Source organism: Lepidochelys kempii, chromosome 18 (genome assembly GCF_965140265.1).
Source record: "Lepidochelys kempii isolate rLepKem1 chromosome 18, rLepKem1.hap2, whole genome shotgun sequence".
NCBI classification, from domain to species: domain Eukaryota; kingdom Metazoa; phylum Chordata; order Testudines; family Cheloniidae; genus Lepidochelys; species Lepidochelys kempii.
The window spans coordinates 15754627-15776043 of NC_133273.1; the positions used below are offsets into that span (position 1 = coordinate 15754627).

At 53.1% G+C, this 21417-nt stretch overlaps 1 protein-coding gene across 2 annotated transcripts in view; it reads right to left on the reverse strand.

Moving 5' to 3' along the window:
* Positions 1-21417, reverse strand: part of NOC2L (NOC2 like nucleolar associated transcriptional repressor) — an 87415-nt gene that overhangs the window by 3389 nt on the left and 62609 nt on the right. For both annotated transcript variants that reach the window (XM_073317129.1, XM_073317128.1), the window contains exons 17-18: positions 15232-15367; positions 1666-1794 (exon numbers count right to left, since the gene is read on the reverse strand). In XM_073317129.1, coding sequence (XP_073173230.1) covers positions 1666-1794; positions 15232-15367 — 265 coding nt within the window. The remainder of the gene's footprint in view (positions 1-1665; positions 1795-15231; positions 15368-21417) is intronic.

Here is a 21417-nt window from a genome sequence, read left to right on the forward strand (position 1 = left end):
CCGAGCAGAGCTCCTAAGAAACCCTGAGCCCTCTCCTCCGAGTTCCCATTAATCCAGTCACTTTTCCCTCTTGCTGATTTAGACTGGGGGTTGCAGGGCTTGGGAGCCACAGAGGTTCCTGACCCCAGGCTGAGCCCCTGGTCTCTTTGAAGGTATTCGTGAGCTCCATGCAAAGCAGAGCTGGTTTCCAAGGACTGTGCAGAACTGCCCAGTCCCCCCGTAAGGCAGGCTACATTCGGCTTCCTCCCACCACATCCACAGGGACCTCCGGAGCCAGGGCTGCTCGGTGCCTGGTTCCTGGGCTGTGCTGGCCACAGACACCAGCATACTGCAGAGCTGGAGGCCAGCTGGGTCTTATGCCCACTTCCTCCTCTCGAGAGCTCCCAGGGTGGGGAGAAGTCGTGCAACACGAGTCAGCGGCCGGGGTGCTGCCAGCAAAACCCACTGGCCTGGCAGGAGACGCTCCAGTCCCTGCAGGCCAGCTGGGGGGCCTCCCCGCCTCCCTTTCAGGCCAGCCGGGTGGGGCCAAGGGAAAGAGCACTCCTGGAGCAGACAGGAAAATGTTCCCAAGCATTTCTGCCTTCGCAGCATTGTCCCGTCGTGTATCTAATGCCCATCTAATCTGGGCACTGGCACTGGGATGCGTGTGCCAAGCCCCAGCCATCTGCCATGCCGAATCAGACCCATTCTGGGCAATGCTCTGGCTTAGACTCCCCCTAGCTAGCAAAAAAATCCAACCTGCCGGTCACAGGAGACCCTGCAGCCGCTTCCCACCAGAGCCTGTATCAACGGGGTTTGGGCATTGCGGTGCTGGCTCTTCCACTGCTCTGCAGCACTGAGATCGCGCTCCAGCCCCCACGCTCTCACAGACGGCAACAAACCGGGCTAAGGTGCCATCAGGCACGACAGGCCCTGGCAGGCTCGGCTCTGCTCTGCCAGCTGGGCAGCAGGAGTGATGGGTAACGCTGCCAGAAGAGAGCTGCTGAACATACGCCATGGGACCAGCGCCGACCAGGCTGCAGAGAGACGTGGGGCTCTGAGCCTGAGCAAGACAAGCGGCTGGCCATACTTCAGGTTCTGGCTGCCCCCTGGGGACCTGGTTCCCGGTGGGCAACCTGGTTCTCTGCGTGCCCACAGGAGCACAGCTGGAATAAACTGCCCTCTCGCCTGCACATGTCCCCCTCCGGGCACCAGCTGCTAACGGAGATGCACAATCGCTAGGGGTGATCCCGGCATTTCCTGCCCCCGCCCCCGGGGAGAGAATCAGTGGCCAAGGGGTTAAGCAGAAAGGAAAAGTATCACCACAGCTCTGCTCAAGTGAAGTGTTAAGTGCTCGCTGCCCAGGCAGAGCCTGGAAGCCAGGCCCTGGTGGGGAGGGGGGCTGTGCGAAGTTCATTTGAGCCTCTCTGCAGGTGGCCCCTGAAAGGAGATGAAAGGGACCAGCAGCCTGTTCATCCACCTGAGGCCTGAGCCTGAACTGCAGGAGCGAGAACCCTTCCCATGCCCCCTGCCTGGAGCCGTGTGCCTCACACAAGGGGGCTCTTTGCCTTTCTCAGCGAGCTCCCAAAAACCAGGCTGGAGGACAGGCTTGAAACTTATAGACCTGTCCACATTTCCCTTTCCTTTCCCCTCGCAATCCCACACTCCTCCTCCCGGGCTGCTCACCCTCTGAGTCGCTTGCTTCCTCTTCCTCCTCGATTTCATACACGCCCTCTTCGTCGTCCTCTTCGCTCATGTCCGACGACCCAGCTGGGCTCCCCGCGGATCCCTGCGCTTTCTTGGCCTTTGATTTTCCTGCAATTCATTTGTTTTTGGATTACACCAACATCCCGGCTGAGGCCCCTTGGGGCAGGGCATCAGTGCCGTGGGCACCCTCCCGTGAGGTGCCGGGGCAGACAGGGAAGTGACAGGGACAGTACCACAGCCATGTGCCCACTGGCTAACAGCCAGATGGTATGATCGGCTGCACTGAAGAGGCCAGAGTGAGGAATCAGCACGCAGAGCTGAACTATATAGATTCCCACACAGCTGCAAGGGGAAGGGGCAGGGAGTTCATCTCTGGGGCCGGGAGTGACAGCGAAGGCCCAGGTGTGATTACTGCTAGGTATTCATGTAGCACACAGCGGCCTGCCACGGCTTGAGAGGCGGCCCCTGCCTGGCAGCCTCCAGGAGACAAGAGCAGTTGTCACAGCTCAGCTCCCGCTGGGGTTGGGGAGACAGGGAGGAACGCCCTGCAGGAAGAAATGGCCCAGACAGCAGTGGACGAGAGGGAGACAGCTGGGAAGCGCAAGGAGGTGCTAAACCCTGAAACAGCGTCCAATTCCCCTAAGCATCTGCAATCTGCGCGTCACCAGGAAGAGGGCGGGGGAGGAGAGACACACGTGCCCCGCGAATGGGAAAAGCATCAGGGAGGCAAAGCCTAGGTCCTGGCATTGTTGTAGAGCCCCCAACACCAGCCCCCAACCTCCCACTAAACCCAGCGATTTACTGCCCATCCCCTCCGCCCCAGGCCGCTAGGGGAACCGTTTCTCCGCAAGCCATGGGACTCCACCTGGCAACCCCGCTGGGCACCGTTCCTCTCTCTGTGCTCGCGGACCCCCAGCGCCAGGCCGATGCTACTCACTCAGCTGCATCCAGAGAAGTTGGTCGTGAGTGCCCCTCGCCGCCCCCTCCCCCTCGCTCCCCCTGAACTGAAATGGGGTTGCCTCCGGCCTCCATTCATTAGGCTCACTGGGTACTGAGACCATCCGACCAATGGCGCTCAACCTGTCCCCATGCAGCAAGCTCCCCCCGCGGGCAGGCCAGGCAGAAGATGGATAGCCACGGTACCTACCCCACGAGATAATATTGATGGGCACCTGAGAAGCCTATCTCTGCACACACAGGACCAGGTAGGAACAAAAGCTCACGCCCATTCATCACGGAGCGGGGGCAAAAGGAGCTGTCAGCGTGGGTTCACGGCACTGAGCGCTCATCTGATAGAGACCAGAGGAGCCAGCTCAGCTGCTGAGCCCAGCTGGGAGCAGAACTGGATACCAGGCCTTTGATTGATGTCCTCACTTCTCTGTGCCGGGCTCAGGGCCTGAAAGGAGCACTGACCAAAAACCCTTCCCCGCCAGCTCCTTTGCAACAAAAGAATTTCAGTCGTCTGGCTTATGTTCCCGCAGCCGCGCTGCCGGCACTCGATGCCTGTTCGCGTAAGTCTACACAGAGCTGGCAGCTCGAGGAGACAGACCCGGGCTACTCAGGCTCTCAGCCAGGGCTGCTGGCCTCACTCGCCCCTCCCACCCCCAGCTACATTTCTACATCTAGTGCACTAGCTCGACGGGTGTCGCCGGGGTATGTCCGCCCGAGCCGGAAGTTACAGCTCCAGGGGCAGATGGACCGTGAGAGCGACCTGTTTTACCACCGGTGTCTGGCTAGAGCTCACTCCTTCCATGGCACTCAACACCCCAACTTCCAGCCAACTTTTCAGTCATTCCTGGGGAGGGGGAGGGACTCAGCACAGGGCCCACCCAACTTGAAGACTGGGCTGGGTGATGACCTCACACCACAGCCCATGCCAGGGGTAGCACACAGCTCCCGGAGCAAGGCCCGAACCAAATTGTGATCAGTGGCCATCTGGTCCCTCTTGGGCCCTAGGGCAGGGAAATAATCGGTGCCCGTCCTGGAGGTACAGACAGTGCATGGGGGGAGCAGTGGCCGGGAGGCAGAAGGTGGAATCAAGGCTGAACCCAACTCCATGCAGTCAGAAGGGCGATCCGACGGCGAGGGGGAGTCCAGAGCCTCTTCTCCTTTGGGAAGCTGAGAGGGGCAGCCAACAGCAGACTAACCCTAAGCACCAGCGTAGTGCCCAGATGCTGCATGCCCGCATGTCCCTCTGCCAGCACAAAGCTTGCATAAGCCAGAGGAGCAGTGGTGCCGGGAGCCCTCTGCACACAGTTCCTCCTCCACCCCGCCTCCTCCAGGAGTCCCTGCTGACTCGACTTGGAGATACTCGCCTGACTTTTAATACAATTGGGTCGGAAAGCAGGCGCTGTGAAGTCTGCATTAGTCACTTTAATGATGAAGCTATTACTGGTGCAGGGGGAGGGGGTGGAGCTCAGACAGGATGGGAAATCCGCCAGCGCTCCCGGGAGGTTGCAGCCATTCTAAAGCCTTGCCCGGCTTGGCTGCCAAACTAGCTGGTTGCAAGAGGCATGTGGTTAAACAAAAATGATCACCAGGCAAAGGCTGAGCAAGGTTCCAAAAGGGCCTGGTTGCTTAGCAGGGTGAAGACGACAGCGTGTGAATAGTTAATAAACCCGCAGTTCGGGAACAGATCTTCAACCTCATACTTCAAGCCCATCTCTAGCTTTCAGAGACCACAATGAGACCTAATGGGGGGTGGAGGAAGCAGATTACCCCATAACTCCCTACTGCAGGGCTCTTCCTCTGAAGCATCTCGTACTGGCCAGTGTCGGAGACAGGAGCCTGGACTAGCTGGACCATGGGTCTGACGCAGTATGACAGTTCTCACGTTCCTAGCACCTGGAGTTGCTGGGGCCCCTTGGTCCAATGGAGCAGCTTAGTGCAAGGATCTGGTTCCTGGACGTGACATGCAACAGGAGCACAGGATATGTGCCGAGTTACACACACCACAGGGCAATCTATTGCACCACTAAGTTCTGTCTCTCACCAGGAGAGATCATCTGCGAGATCCTTTAGTGCCGGGGTTATGTGAAATGAAGAACAAACACAGAGTTAGGGGAAAAAAAAAAAAAAACTGGCCTCAAACAAAGAAATTGAAGAAGATGTTCCATCCATTATCAAGGGATAAATCCCTCTGCAGCAGCTGGAGATAACTTTGCTTCTAACACACGTTTCTGATTAAGGGGCCAGAGATGCATTACGCATAACTTCATTTTAAAACAAGTCCGTGTCTGTCTCCGTACACGTCGCCTTTCCATAGCACTGCCCACCCCAGGATATCCGAGCCCTCTGAGCACACTAGTGAACTCAGCCTTTTGAGCCTTCTGGGAAGGCAGGGGAGTGCTACTACTCCCATTCTACAGATGGGGAAACTGAGGCACAAGGTGGGCAGTGGCCCAATTTATGCTGTACCCATCGCCATGGTGCCATGCCTCCTCCTTAGCCCATACTAATGTCGGGGGGGCCAAAGAGCACCCAGCCCCTTGCAGGACTGGGCAAAAAGGGCCCAGCTTGCGTCGCTCACTGACTTTGGAGTTTTGGGTGCTCAATGCAGGTGGCCCTCAGGGAGATGGTCAAGGGCACATGGCAAGTGTTTGGAAGGGAGAGGTGGAGGACCCAGATCACCAGAGATCACCTGGATGGCTATAGTGAACCAGACATGTTCTCCCAGGCACCTGTACCATCCCCAATTTGATAGCCAGACATGCCTGGGAAGAGGGGATTGCCAGAGCCAGGATTCCCTCCCAACACTCAGCAACCCAAACTCCTACCTTGGGTCTCACGCCCAGCACCTGGAGAAGCGATCAGGCAAAGAGAGAGCAGGGTGGCTGGGAGGAGAAGCAACTGATGCATGAGTTGGAGGAATAAAATCCACACTTCTGAGCCTGCAAGCCTGATGCAAATGCTTTTGCAGGAGACTGGCGCCAGGCAACCCTTGCAGTAAGATGTAAGCGGTGACACAGGACGGCCATCATGGCAGGTGATACATTGGGGTTTGAACCGGGGATCTCCGGCGCTAGAAGCGTACACCGCCACAGCTCTCTCGCTGCATCGCTATCAAACTAGTATCCCTTGCAGATCGGCACAGAGAGAGGACGTGTAACACGCTCACGGCTGGGGGAGACAGACCTCGGGCAGCCCCTTTCCACGCACCTAGATTATTGGCAGGCCCTTCGCAGGGCTCCCAGACATGCTTGCTAGCCCTGGACCTATTGCTTTCCCTGATCTGCCACAAAGCAGGGCCCCGTGGCCGGCTTCTTGTTGCCGGGGGGATGGGAATGCCCCCCCACCCATGCACGCACTCTGGAAACGCCGGCAGCTCTCCGATGGAGGTGTTAATCAGATGCACAATTGCATTCTGCTTCCCTGTGCCCCTTCTCCGGGTGCTCTCCCCTGCCTCCCTCACCCACCTGCTCCCAGGCTCTCCATGGCTGCAAGGCTCCTTTACCAGGGACCCCACGGTTGGGATTCTCCAACGGGACAGAGGGAGTCAAACCCCAGTGATGAATGGGAGCTGGTTGTCTCACCCCCTTAGACCATCCCAGAGACATGGCATTAACAGAGGCCCTGATCCTGTGATTAGCTCCCCTGGGGTGGGGCTCGCACCCACACAGGGCCCCCAGGATCCCCACAGGGGTCTGCCCGAGCAGCACTCACTGCAGAATTGCGACCATTGCCTGTATCCGATACACAGCGTTCTTCTGGAACAGCGTCTCTTCGAGCAAAGTCAAAACAAAAACCAGAGAGAGAGAGAAAGAGATCGAAGCCAAGGGGGGATCAGGCAAGCAGCTTCGAGGAGGACATTTATGATAATCATCTATTGTTATTATATAATCTATTCCCCTGCCTCTACCTAGCAACACTTCGGGTGACTAATTACCCAATAAAAGGAATAACCCCTCTTCTTACCCCCCACCCCAGAGAAGAGACTGCCTATGGATTGCTTGGCTAATCCTGCATGCAGAGGTGCACGCCAGGAAATCTGCCAGCTAGAAGGGCCACGGTTATTCCTTTAGCAAATGAAAACATCTGGACCCCCTCCTCCCTTCCCCCCACCCCACACTGATGTAATATGCTTACGTGACGGATAAACGAAGAAACCTGCTCAAGTTCATTAGAAGCATACCACCGCCTAATGTGGACAGATTGCTCATTACGGCCCGGCCCGGAGAGAATGCAGCCATGCTCCCTTCTCGCCATTAATTGCCTCATGACGAGGCAATCCAGCACCTCTCCCCGAGCCATTAATAATTTCCAGGAGCAGCCGTCTTCTCTCCCAGAGAGCCGTCAGCTGGTAAATGAGAGGAATGCGTGCCACTGTGGCCCCCTGCCCTAGACAGACTATCGATCAAATCCATGCGCCCCCTCCATCCTCGCCCTCTGAAAACCGGTGTGGTTCTGGGCGTGTTCAACCCACCCCCTTCCCTCCCAGACCTTTGACAGCACCACGAAGCCCCTCTCCAGTCTGCCTTCCTCAGCAAGCACCGGTCTACCTAGCCCACCTATCAGCCACCTTTCCTGCACTTCGGGCATTGTTCCAGCCCTGCAGAAGCTGGCGGGCAGTTGTACCACCACGGCTTAAACCGAAAGGGGAGGAAAGGAATGCTCTTCCCTTTCATGCAGATGCTTTAACTGGTTAAAAACCAATATCAGAAGCTCCCTCTACATCCCATCCCGACCCCACCCCAACCATGTATCTGCTGACGCTTGCCTGGCAACTTTGCCTTGCCAGGTTGAAATCAGGTACGAATCGTAACGAAGCAGAAAGATTTGCTGCTAGGGAAATCACAACAGAAAGATTGGTGGTGGTTTTATTTGGGAGGGGGGAGAGGAGGGGTGCATAAATGAAGTCTGTGAGATTACTAGACAAACAAATCAAAAACGTCATGTATTTCCCTATGCAAAGCTCGACCAGCAACTGAGCTCAATGTGATTCAGAGCCCAGGGCCATTCAACCTCCATCACCTTCCTCTGGGCCTTCTGCTGCAAAGAAACCCATCTCCAGGGTGGAGGTGAGCAAGAGCTGAACCTAATTTTACAGCCCCTGATTGGCCTGACGAAGAAAAGGAAAGACCGGAAGGAAGGGATTGGGGAGAGAATCATTAGGGTTGTGAAACTGAGGAACGGGGGAGCAGGATATTAAACATTCACCAACACATAGGTGTCAAGGGCGCTCAGCACCCTGTGAGACTGGACCCTATGTTCATGTCTCGTGTAGTTAAGTGTAGGCACACATGCTTCCCCTCTCCAACACACATGTACAGCCAGGTCTCTAATGTCTCAGATCTCACATAAAAACAGGGGGCGGGGGGGAGTTTGACACAATCCCAGCTGCAGAAAGTTGCTGGGCTCCACCACGCTCTGCTTGTAATCAACACAGTTCCGGAACCGAGTGTTGATGGAAGCGAATTCCTGGCTAAAAAAAGAGACAAGACCAATCTTTTGGGATCGACTCTGGGGTCATTTTAGAGAGCTGTTGTATCTTAACAGGCAAAAAGACAACGATACTGTATCCATACTATTCCACATACACCTCATGCTGCCATATTGATATGCAACACAAACCATAGCCGTACCCCTAAGTGACTCTGTGAGACAAACCCAAACAGGATTTGATCAGCTGCAGTAGCCAAATGTTAGCACGTTACAGACAGTGAAATGGCAATGCCATTTCAGCCTACTTAAATACTTCTTGTTTCTCAGTTGCCCAGTATGTATCTAATCTGGGGGAATGACTTTCCAGATTTATAGATAGGAACCCAAGAATAGCCACACCCGACCACACCAGTGAGCTATCTGGGTCCGTATCCCTGCTCGGACAGTGGCCAGCACTAGATGCTTCAGAGAAAGGAACATGAAACTCTGCAATGGACAATTTGGAGCAGCCTGGCACCCAGCGGTTTTGCTTCCTGACCCAGAGCAGCCCTGAAGCATAAGGGTGATTCTACTTTTGTCTTTAGCCTACTCACACCAACTGTGAATATATTCATTTATCACTGAAGTGTTTACATGTGGGTATGTGGATTATATATGTACCACAGCATACAGCTATAGCCAGAGGAGTGTGCGTATATTTTACATGTACGGATACACAATGTTTTTAACTGTGTCCTCACCACTTTAATCACAGCAGACGCAGACCCCAGCTATGGACACATTCTACATGACTGTAGCCTCTAGGTATTTATACCGTGCGCCTCACCACGGCTGCTCATCCCACATCATCTTTATACACACACTTGGTACAGACATTGCACACACACGAGGGGTATGTACGTGTATAATGTACACACAGCTCACACACACACACAGTTGTGTATGCTTTTTATGCACAATATGTATTGACATGCTCACTCCAGAATTAATCATTTGCTATGGTAAGACGCATTTTCGCAGAGGCAGCCGGGGCGTGAACATGTGTTTACAGCAAAAATAATCAATTCCTCGTTATTTTAGGGCGGACCCTAAAGAAAATCACCAATAATTGAGGCAATTAAGCACTCCTGCACCTGCAACCCCTCCTTCCCCCAAACGATGTTTGCTGTCTTACAGTATTTCCATCCAGTGCAGCAGGTACATAAAAGCAATGCCAGAAGAGAAGAGCGCGCTCGTCCTAAAATCACTGGAAAGCTTTATCATCGTCCCTAAGTCTTTATGACTCTGCATGTAACCCTCCCTGGAACGTACACACAGCGGCAGCTCCGTCCTCTCACTATAACTAAGGAGAAGCAATCTCCAAGACTCAGGGAGATGAGCGACATGAAAGAGAAGCAAAAGAAGCAGAGACCATAGAAACTGGGTGCAGGACACCCCCCCCCCCGATATCCCTCCCCTTTTTTAGTTTTAAATATAGTTCCCTCTCCCTGTCGACAGTCTGGGTTTTCACCCTGCTAAATGGAGACCTTGTGTGGGTGCGTGCGTGGAATCATATGGGCAAGTGTCCTCTCTAAGATCCCCCCTCCAGATACGAGCTGCTTCTGCCCATAAGGGAGCTGCTCCACTTCACTGCTCCCCATCCTGGATAATCTGTCCCCTACAGGAGCCTTTCCCCCTGTAAGTACCTGCCAAACATCCCCCCATGTTACAGAGTTGCCACTTCACCCCCATAGGGACCCACCCAATCTTGTTCTGCTCCCTGTGTCACAGAGCAGCCTCTCCCCCACCCTAGTCTGCACCCCCAGTGTTGCTCCCCAACATTAGTCATAAGGGGGAGCAACACCCCCTCCCCTCTGCCTACTGGACCCCTCCTGTCTCCCCCCAGGGTGGGGATACTGCTTCCCAGGGACCCCCCCCCCGAGGCTTCCAAGGACAACAGCTCCAACAGATATGCGGCTGCTGCTGCCACACCCTGGAGGGAGGTGGGGGAGGCCAGTTCCCACCTGGGAGCCGAGCTGAGCAGAGCCAAGGGCTGCTCAAGCTGCACACACCAAGCTGCTGACAGCTGCTTCAGAGCACGAGCCAGGAAGCAGCAAATCCCTGACCCCTCCCAGGTGCAGCTGGAGAAGAGGGGGGGGCACCCCCACTGTGCGGGCAAGAGGCGGTACATAACCCCCTCGGTGCAGTTGGAGAGGTGTGCGTGCACCCCCCGGGTGGGGGTAGGAGGCAGTACACATTCCAGCTGGAGGACGGTAGGATTGCAGCCCCCTGCATTAAGACCAGAGCAGAGGCTGGGGTGCACCCCCCACAATCCTGTCAGCAGTTCAACTGGTACTTCGATCCCCTGCAGCTGCCCCTCCATTTGCCTGGGAGAACAGGGAAGCTCAGGGCACCTCCCCATTTCCAGCTGCCTGAAGTTCGACAGCCTCCCCCTCAGGCGAGAGGCCAGCTGAGCTCCTGCTATCAGCCAGGCCAGACAGGAGGGAGGGGGAGGACACAGCTCCCCAGACCCTACTGGAGCATACAGGGCCGCCAGAGAAAGGAACTGTATCCACCCTCCCAGCAGGACCAACTGCAGCCTGCCCTTCTGACCATGCTCTCTTGGATACAGCCGATCCTAAATACCCCGCAAGCCGTCCAGCTCCGTTCCCCTCCTTCCGAGGCACTTCAGGGGGTGGAAGGCTGCTTCACCCACAACGGAGCCCAATTTCATGCTGGGCTCTGCACGGCAGCTCTCCCCGCACACTGGCCCGAGGCCTAGCAAAGAGAGCTCTCGTGTGTCCCAGTGGCAGGGCCCCTGCCTAAATGCAGTAATTCCTAAGGGAACACGGGAGACGGACGACAAAATGAATTCCATCCAGTATCCCTGCAGCTGGACCATGGGCGTGGGAGGGTGAGGATAGGGGACAGCGAGCAATGGGGAATTGTGTTTGGGGGATGTTTGTTCAGTTGCTGTTGTGGCTGTTTGGGGGATTTTAACTGAATTGCCCAGAGCAGTTTAGGTGGGTGCTGCTTATCCTGTGATCAACTGACAAACCCATGGAGACAGAGCACCGCACGCTGCAGGGAACAGAACCGAGGGAGGTGTCACGTCAGCTGCACTGTACACTCACGAATGCCTGGCAAAAGCCTCGCTCTTCAGGGTCCACCTGCCTTCCGCACCAGCAGCTTTAGGGCACGTGGGGGCCCCAATCCTACTGAGTGCAAGTCCAGGCCGTAAGCACCACATGGGAGCATGCCGCACTGGGGCTCCCACCAGGGCTGCCAGGTCATTAAGGAAGCAGTGGAAGTAAGTGATCAAAGCAGCCATGTCCTCTCCCCTACCTCCACCTATAAGTGGGGTACTATAATAAGCACACACAACATGGATTTTGTGGCTGTGCATGTGAAGTCATTCATTTGCTACGCTAATTAGCCACGCTTCCCCTGTGGCAATTAATTGCTTTCTGATTACAGGGCCTGGGAAAGAGAAAGAGAGAGAGAGAGAGGCTGGTTTTTTTCTATACTTTTCCCCTGCTACTTGCTGAACTAGATTGTCCTTTACTGTTCATTTTGCATCTTAAGCCTTCTTCAAAGCGAGTGAACTGTTTGCACTGGGACAGACCTCTTCAGTAACCTGTTCTCCTGTGCCCCAGCTGCCCTGACATTTGTTAGACATTAGTTAACAAGCAAGGTATTTTAGTTAGTTGTAGCTAACCCCAGGAATCTTGCTGTTCTCCATGCTAACCTATTCCAGGGAGATTATAGTCACTGTAAACCCTAATGAGCACTTAACTACAGCAATATTTAATTTAAAAAAAAGGTGGGGGAGAGAGGGGCTTTGAACAGCAGCTAATTAACAGAAAATTGCTAATTTCCTAGCTATTAACGGCTGATTTTCCACTGGCTGAATGCAGGCTGGGATCTGTCTGGGCACAACTGAACCACAAATGGAAAGAAGATGATGCTATCAACAGGGAAAGGGTTCCCACGCCAAACGCCTCGTCTCTGGCTAGGAATGGGAAGCATTTCTATTCTAGTCCAGCTCTCTGCAGCTCACTAGTGAGCCACAAAGATGGTGAGCCAGTTGCAGATGCTACTAAGGTCAATTAAGGAAAAGGAGGGAGTGGATAAGGGAGGGCTCTCTTCTGCTGCCCACAGTACAACCACAGGAACCACCAGATCAGATCAGACCCAAGGTCCATCTAGCCCAGTAGCCTGTCTCTGACACTGACCAGCACCAGATGCTTCAGAGAAAGGTGCAAGAACCCCACAGTTGGCCAAGGCAGGGTAAAAGCTCTCCCAATAAAGTCTTGTCCTAATGCCTAATAGTTAAGAGGCTGGTTAAAACCCTGAAACGTGGTTTTATCTCCCCCCAATATTACTTTTTAGCATTAACTATAACCTAGGATATTTTTGTTATTTATATAAATGTCCAGTCTTAGTAAGTTCTTGGCCTCAACAACATCCTGTGGCAATGAGTTCCACAGTCCTATTATATGCGGTTTAAGAACGGATATAAGGAAATGGTTTTTCAATTTGCTACTTTTCAGTTTCCTTGCTCTCTTGTTCTGTGACAGACATGAGCACAGAACTAAGTCTGGGCTGAAATTTTCAAAGCAAAATGAATGAAAGATGTGTCTCTAAATCACCCAGACCACTTTGAAAATCCCACCCCAAGCATATGCCAAGCCAGCAGGGTCATGCTACTCTCTGGCCAGCCAAAACCATAAACAGCCAATATATCAAACAGCCAATACGAACGTCAATGACGTTCTGCTAGTTAGCACAGCATTTAATGAAAGGTTGGGGCTGGTGCATGGCTGGTAAGATGTGGGAACACTGCGGCTATTGGAAAGGGACAGGCACTGCCCGGCGACTATGGCCCAGGCCGCTTGGGGGTGCACGCAAGCCCCAGTGATGCTGGGGACTCCCGCTGAGGGCGTTGGTTCACTGGAAGAGACTTTAAGGGCAGTCGGTCACTTCTTAGCCGCTCTCCCCGCCACTTTGAGTGCACCTGCTCTTACTTCAGAAATAAAGAGCAGGGCAAGGCTGTTGCAGCAAGGAGTCAGCTAACGCGCTCTCACGGCCTCTGCCAAGCGTAGCCCAGGTGGGGAAGCTGGCAGTGTTTGCACTCCCCGGAGCGCAGCAGACCCCTTCAGCGGGCCTCTGCCTCCTGCTGGTCCCCAGAGTGGCCCCACATTATACAGGACTTGCTACTTTTCACTATCCCCCATCACCCGGGGAACACAGCAGGCTGGGCCAGGAACTCCGGGGTCTGGCTGACAGGCCAGACTTGCGTTTGAGGGCCCTGGCGGATCTGCACAGAGATTTCAGGCCGGGCAGTCACTACTGTTCATCTTCTGAAGGAGGATGACTGGTGTCTAAAGGGCTTCGGAACATGTCAGTGCAACGGCTCATTTCACATCGCCAACCTGCTGTGGTCTATCAGGCTTCCCCCGTCACTCTCCATGGTGAAGTCAGTGCCGCTGGGCTTCACAGGCCCAACCATGCGTCCTAGGCTCCTCTCCCAAGATACCCACCTCGGCAGCGGAGTGTGGCTCACTTTGGGCCTATGTTGATCTCAGAGCCATCTCCTCTACCCGGTACAGCACACTGTACCGCGGAAAGCTTTGCATTCATCAGGTAAGCAGATAAGCGGCCAGAGCAAAAGCAGGAGTGGTTGGTAGAGGTGACCAGAACCAGGAGATGAAGGGATGGCCTTATACTGTATATCTCTAATCATCAGACATGGATATTGCCTTTTTCATGTGAGCATCTCAAAGCACTTTATAGAAATATTGAAAATAAGTCTCAGGGTTAAGTGACCTTTCCAGTGATGCAGACAGGAATAGAACCCAGGAGTCCTGGACTCCCACTCCCCAGTCCCTCAATTACACATGTTATTAACCCTTTGGAAACCACTGAGACTTTCTCCTAAAGCATTCATGACAAGCCCCAGCCCAGTGTTGGGCAGAGCTGCAGGTATCTCAATATTCACCAATTCTGGTTGTGCATTTGATTTTTCCTGTTCCTCTTTACTACAAAGGACACCTGCAAAATCCATTGCTTTAAATATGCATCTGATGTGGCAAAAGTTCTCTGAACTTTCCCTGCCGCCCTTTTTATTAGGAACACCTGCAACGAAACCAGGGTTTCATCAACTTCTGTGGCTTAACTCCCCAGCAAATGTCAGCATTTCCTCTGACACATCATAATCACTATCCCATATGGGAGGCAGAACTTTAAATGGGGGGCAAGAAAGAAGGCCAGGTGAGCTCCTGGACTAACAAAAATATCCTGTTTTGCTGAAAATGCCCCTAGTAATAAGAATCAGAAAACACGAGATAAATACAAGACTTTCTAAAAGAAGAATCTCACAGCTTTTGGAGGTGTCCAGTGGAGTTTTTCAGCATGTTCTGTGGCGGACCCCTAGTGGTTAATTCGTGAATTATACCACTCTATTTTCTCTACGGACCAAAACTTTCTTGCCCCATCCAAAACCCAAAAAGTTCTCTGAAAAGATCCCAGGGACAGAAAGGGTGTTGGGTTTGGGAGGAACTGACCTTCTCTCAAAGACCGTCTCTGTTCTGGAAACCAACAATTGCTGGGCCTACCTCTGGTACTGACCTCACAGTCTATACCGTATTTATCCCCACAACACCCTTGTGAGGCAGGCCCTGCTAGTATTCCCATTGTACAGAAGGGAAAGCGAGACACAGAGGACCATAGATCTGCATTCAAGAACTACCGTAGAACTCCTTGCAGTGGTTGAATCTCAGCCATATCACAGAAACATTTGAGAGAATGGGCGCTACATTACGATGAACGCCTGCTGCTGGATTATCAGAGAGCCGCTGGCAAGGGTCAGCATCTACAGCAAAACGCAGGTGCTGGGGGGGTGGGGTGGAGGGTCAAGAAGGGAGATGAAGGCTGATGGGGACTTTAGAATGAGCTGGAGAGAGGCAAAGCAAAAAGACCCTGGCAAAATGAAAGGCTCTAAATGAGCTTCCCTATGCTGGTTGAAAAGCCACAAAAGGAAACTCCATACCATTCTCTCTCCATGTCCCCAAGGCTGATGGGCCACACTCAGCTGTAATGCAACTCCTCCAAGTCGGCAAGGCACCATCTGGATTTGGCCCTGCCTCTTTGCAATACACAATCAAACTCCTACCAGCCCCATACCTTGCACAGAGAATCCACCGCTCTCCCCGTCAGAGTCGCTGTCCAGCTCAAAGAGATCCTTGAATTCTTTCTTGTCGTCCTCCTTCCTGTCCTCCGGCCGCTTCCGTTTGATCTCCGGGAGGTTCAAGTCATCGAGCTAGATGGGCCAAAAAACAATGAAATCAGCTTTCGAAACGGTCTCTGCCTTCAGTTGTGGCGTCAGGCCCACCCTGGTCTGCAAGCCAACGTCCAAGACTGAGCTTAAACCCCCAAAGCACAGCTTCGCACTGCCGCTAAAATCCGCACGACCTGCCGGCAAAGGACTATTACGCCTGCGTGGGAAGCAGCAAACACGCCCGGGAATCAGTTACAAAGGTAAGCTAATGCATGCCAACTATTGCCACCCCAGCGACCCCGCCACGAAACAACTGCTGGCAGCGGTCCCTCCGCAGGAAATGGCCCATTGCAGCTTTCCAGGTAAGAAAAGCTATTCACGTGATTGCTTGCATGGCTCCCCAATTCAAGAAGCGTAGCTCTGGCGACTAGCCAGCCTTACGCGGGTGGACAACCTGATCTGGTAGGTCTCTAGCTACTGGATTTACAGCTTTGCTTGCCCCAAGAGCTCAGCTGGTCGCTGCTCACCAAGGGATGATCTAGGTTGCCTCTGCACAAGCCGGCGACGCAGCAGCTGTTCTCCACCAGTGCCATCCCATGGTGGAAGCCATACTATAGCCCATGGTGCAGGTGCTTTCTGTTACCAGCATTGCCTAGCCCACATCAGAACAGAATTAAACGACAAGGGGGTAAAGATGCCCATGCTCTGTCTCCACTACAGCTTCCACCGCTGCTAGCCCCAGGGCCCAGCTTTGAGGCTGTAGAGACCACCAGTAGCAGTTCGCCGTTTAGCAGTAGCAATCCACCCCACGTCCCTGTTCTCTGCACCTCCCTGAGAGCAGCAAGGATGGGGATTTGCCGGCAAGGGCTCAGGCCACCAGGGCAAGGACAATCTGAATGCAAACTTCTATAAAGCATTCGACACAGTCCCAGACGGGAAATGACTGCTTAAATTAGAGATGGGGGGGACCTTAGGTTAAGAATTTAGAGGTGAGTAAGGAACTGGCTAATGGGGGAAGGCAACAGGTTGTGCTGAAAGGTGAACTATCGGACTGGAGGGACATCACTAGCGGAGCTCCTCAAGAATTGGCCCTGGGAACTGATCTTATTTCACATCTTTATTAATGACTGTAGCACCAAACAACAAAACAACAGGAGAATGCTAATGCGATGGGCTGGTGATGCAAAGATGGGAGGCATCGTCAGCACAGAGGAGGATCTGAATGCTATCCTGGAAGAGCTGGAGTGACAGTAACTGTAACAGTACAGAGTGTAAGGTTGCACACTTAGAGTGCAAGAAGAATTTCTGCAAGAAGCCAGGGGCTCATCACTTGGAAGTGACAGAGGAGGAGAGGGCGCTAGGTGTATTCGTCGATCACAGGATGGCTCTGAGCCAGCAATGTGAGGTGGCTGCAAAAAAAAGCAATTGTAGGATGTATCAGGCAAGGCATTTTCAGGAGAGATAGGGAAGTGTTAATGCCATTCGACAAGGAACTAGTAAGTTCTCGTTTGGAACACTGTGTACAATTCTGGTTACCCATGTTCAAGACAGATTAATTTAAACTGGAACCGGGGCAGAGAAGAGCTAGGAGGATGATCAGGGGAATGGAGGGCCTGTCTTATGAGAGGTGACTGGAAGAGCTTGGCTTGTTTAGTCTAGCAAAACGAAGGCTGAGAGGGGATCTGGTTGCTTTCCATAAATACGTCAGGCAGTAAACACCAGGGAGGGAGAAGAGCTATTTCAGGGAAGGGACAATGTTGGCACAAGAACAAATTGGGATAAACTGGCCATGAACCAGTTCAGGCTGGGAATTAGAAGAAGGTTTCTAACTAGCTGAGGAGTGAGGTCCTGGGACAGCCTCCCAGTCAGAGGTGTGGGGAAAACTAATTAATTGTGAGAGAGAGCTGGACAAAGTGATGAACAGGGTTGAGAGACAGGCTCTCTTGTGTTAGGGGGGCCCTGGGGGCTCCCTTCTGGTTCATGTCAGATGTTCCTAAAGTCTCATGCTTCAGGGCTTTGGACGATCACATGCAGTGGCCAGGAAGGGAATCTCCCCCTCCTCTCCCTCCCCTCTATGGTTTTGGGGTGGGGTGGGGGGTTGTCTCCTTCCTCTGTACCATCAGGGATGGCTACGGCTAGAGATGGGACACAGGATGGGGTGGGACAGTGCTCTAAGGTGGCACCAATCATCCTCTCTCTTGGGCGCTTGGCTGGCTGGTTCTTGCTCACATGCTCAGGGTCTGATTGCTGTATGTGGGGTCAGGAAGCAATTTCCAGGTAAGACTGGCAGTGATCGTGGGGGTTTTTCACCTTCCTCTGCAGCATGTGGGTCACTTGCCAGGATTATCTGGGTCTCTCTCACCACTGCAGGAGCTTCGGGCACTGGTGCCCCTCAGCCCCTCCTGTTCACTGTGTGGGGCACATAATGGTGTAGTCTCCTGTGGGCTGTCATACCTTGGTCTCGTTCTGGGGGCAGGGCGGGGTTGGTGACCTGCAACAGACAGGTGGTCCTTTCTGCTCTCCAATCCTACAACTCTGTACAAACCAAATCCCACCTGCTCTCCGAACACCAGCTGCCCTGCTGAGGCCTGGCTACACTCCTCCTGGGGAGCCACTCACGTCTGAGCACTCAATAGCCTGCTAGGAATAATTCTCCCAGCTCCCACCTGCCATGCCACCCCCAAGGCGCTCATTTCTGGGCAGAACCACTTCAGCGTCTCTACAAGATCCAACATGTTAGGAGAGGCAGTGAAGCACCCTCCAGATACAAAAGCAGCCTCTCAGCAGAGAGAGAGAGAGAGAGAGAGAGAGAGTTGCACATCTCGTTCAAAAGTCAATTCCAGCTCGTTTCCCCAGCCCGCTTCACTGCTGTGGTCCCCAGCTGGGCAATATTGATTCTGGGAGCAGAGCACTGACAGGCGATAACCAAGAACACTAGGACTGAAAGTCAGAGGCTGGCCAGGCAGGGATGAACCACAACCCACTTGCAGGGTCTTGGTTTTAAATGATCTCCCGCCTCCCCATCCACTACGATGTGGCCTACTCTTATGCGGCCCCTCCAGACGTCTCCCAGGTCACCTCTGTGTTGCAAGGACATGCAGAGAAAGCAGCATGTGACCGGCTTTAAAACCGCAGCCGCTGCGTGCCATGAAATAGACATGGGCAGCATCCCCCAGTAGGAGTCAGCTCCAAACAGCTGCCCAGAGGAGCTGACCCAACCACCATGTCTGTTTTAACCACCCTCTTCCCCAGACCTGCCGTTTGCATCATCTTAGGCGGCCACTAAGTAAAAGCGTTTAGCTTATCTTGGGATGGCTTCGGTGGCAAAACAGGTTCATTTCCACTCGCTGCAGGCTAGCCACAGGTAACTATTTCACCAGAGAGCACTTCCTTTGGCAGGGGAGGGTGCAGCGATGCTGACCCAGTGGGAGGCCACAAGCCTTGCACATGCACGAGAAATCCCAGGTCCACGCTGCCCTCAGATGCATCCCACGATTCCTGCCTCCAACCCCAAGGCACAGTGCTGAACCTATAGCCCAGACTGGGGCACTACTGAGCATGGACACACACACCCAGTCAGTCCCTTCTAGCAGAGACACTCTTTGCCTTTGCAATCTCCCAGTCGTGCAGCATTCCACGCAGCCTGCAGGAAGGATTCCTGCGGATGAGCGAGTGAACTTCACCGTTTTCCTTCTAACCATCACTGCAAGGGCAAGCGAATGGATTTGGTGTCTGGGCTGCTACATTTTTCAGGACTGTTTTGCGAGACTGCAAGTCTCGCTAGTGCCCCTTCCCTTTGCATCAGTCTCCTCGTTATCCTGCTTGAAGCAAGACAACTGAGGGTACGTCAACACTGCAATCGAAGTGTCGGACTGCAGCTCAGGTAGACACACCTGAGCTAGCGTCAATCTAGCTAGCAGAGGACTGGCTGCAGTGAAGCCATGGTGGCAGGAGCATCAGCAGAGGCCAGGCAAGTTTTCCTGGAAGCCCATGTGTCCACAACTTCACTGTTACTGAGTGAGCGAGGTCACAGCTAGCTCCACGAGCTGCCCCCTGCCTGCAGTGCAGACCTAAAAGCATACACAGGAGCCCAGAGATAGCTGTATCACTGCCTCCTATCTAGAAACAAACGCAGGCTGGTTTTCAGCCTTGAGATCTGTGCACCTCTGTGCACTAACTTTCCACATAGCCTACAATGGCCAGGCAGAAAAGTAGATACTGGCCCATTTGGCCAGGCGTGCAAATGGAGCAGAGGACTTGTACATGTGCATACAGGAGTGTCTGTGTGCAAAGTAAGTGTGCAAACAGCCAGTTACGGTTCAAAGCTGGCTCTATGCCGTCCTGTGTTACCCTCAATCTTTTGCAGTGCGCCGGGGAAGATGCCTTCGCCAAACTACCCAGAAAAGTGCCCGACTCTCTTTTCTCCGAGTATCCTGCAGGTTCAGTGGATCAGCACAGATGTGAAGTTTAAACGGGCTTTGCCTCACGTTGATCCCAGTTAATATTTCATTTGCTATTATAATTATTTGTAGCACCTAGGAGCCTCAGCCACAGACCAAGAGCTCATTGTGTTAGGCACTGTACAAACACATCATGCTGCCCAATGTCACTGGAAACCTCTGGGACTTCCTTGCAATGCTCTGCCGTTTTATTAAGCTAAACAATAACGTGATTGGAGAAAGCCATCAACGTCCTCCGCTACATCATTCATAAATACCTTCTCACACTCTGGTCCCAGTACCAACCTCCAGGGTACAGTGTTCGCTTCACTCCACACTGAGCGTCAGCTGTTATTAGGACTCAGTTTCCTATCACGTAGCTACTCAAAGGGTTAGCTGGGGGCTAGGAGCGCTCAGTCTCACATTTCAGTCCCAGTCCCATTCCCAGTCCTGGTCAAGTCTTTCGGGAAAGAGAGGAGCACCCAGAACCAGGTTTTGTAACCTAACTGGGACAGATTAGTAGCTAAAAATTAGGGTTGCTAAATCATAGAATCATAGAATATCAGGGTTGGAAGGGACCCCAGAAGGTCATCTAGTCCAACCCCCTGCTCGAAGCAGGACCAATTCCCAGTTAAATCATCCCAGCCAGGGCTTTGTCAAGCCTGACCTTAAAAACCTCTAAGGAAGGAGATTCTACCACCTCCCTAGGTAACGCATTCCAGTGTTTCACCACCCTCTTAGTGAAAAAGTTTTTCCTAATATCCAATCTAAACCTCCCCCACTGCAACTTGAGACCATTACTCCTTGTCCTGTCCTCTTCTACCACTGAGAACAGTCTAGAGCCATCCTCTTTGGAACCCCCTTTCAGGTAGTTGAAAGCAGCTATCAAATCCCCCCTCATTCTTCTCTTCTGCAGGCTAAACAATCCCAGCTCCCTCAGCCTCTCCTCATAACTCATGTGTTCCAGTCCCCTAATCATTTTTGTTGCCCTTTGCTGGACTCTTTCCAATTTATCCACATCCTTCTTGTAGTGTGGGGCCCAAAACTGGACACAGTACTCCAGATGAGGCCTCACCAATGGCGAATAGGTAAATATTGATTATGAAATGCAAAAATCATTTTTGGTTTTACCTTTTTCCCCCTCATTGCATTATGAGCTCCAATATGGGCATATTCCCAGGGGTACATTGCTCGGCACAGGGTTTAAGTGGAAATGGATCTTGGTTTTGAGCAAAATTTACCTCACAACCCGAATGTGCAGAAGTTTGCTTCCTCAAACGAAGGGGTGGGAGGGGGAGCTATTTTAATCGACATTTTGCACGACACTTGAGAGTGTGAGCTCTTGTGGGCAGAGACGGTCTCTTCCTATGGGTCTTTTCACCACCTGGCACAATCCTGAGCTCAGTCAGGGACAAACAACAATGGCCTAGGTTTTCAAAAATGACTCAGGATTTCGCATGACCATTATTGGGGTGCCCAACCGGAGACACCTTAAAAAGGAGGCCATTTAGGGAACCTACTGAGCACCTGCCCTCTTAGAAAACAATTCTTTTACAGTGTCTCAAGTTGGGCCCCCCCAAGATTAAGGGACCCCCCCCCCAAATGACTAGTCACTTTTGAGAACAGAAGCCAACAGAAGCAGGATGCAGACCC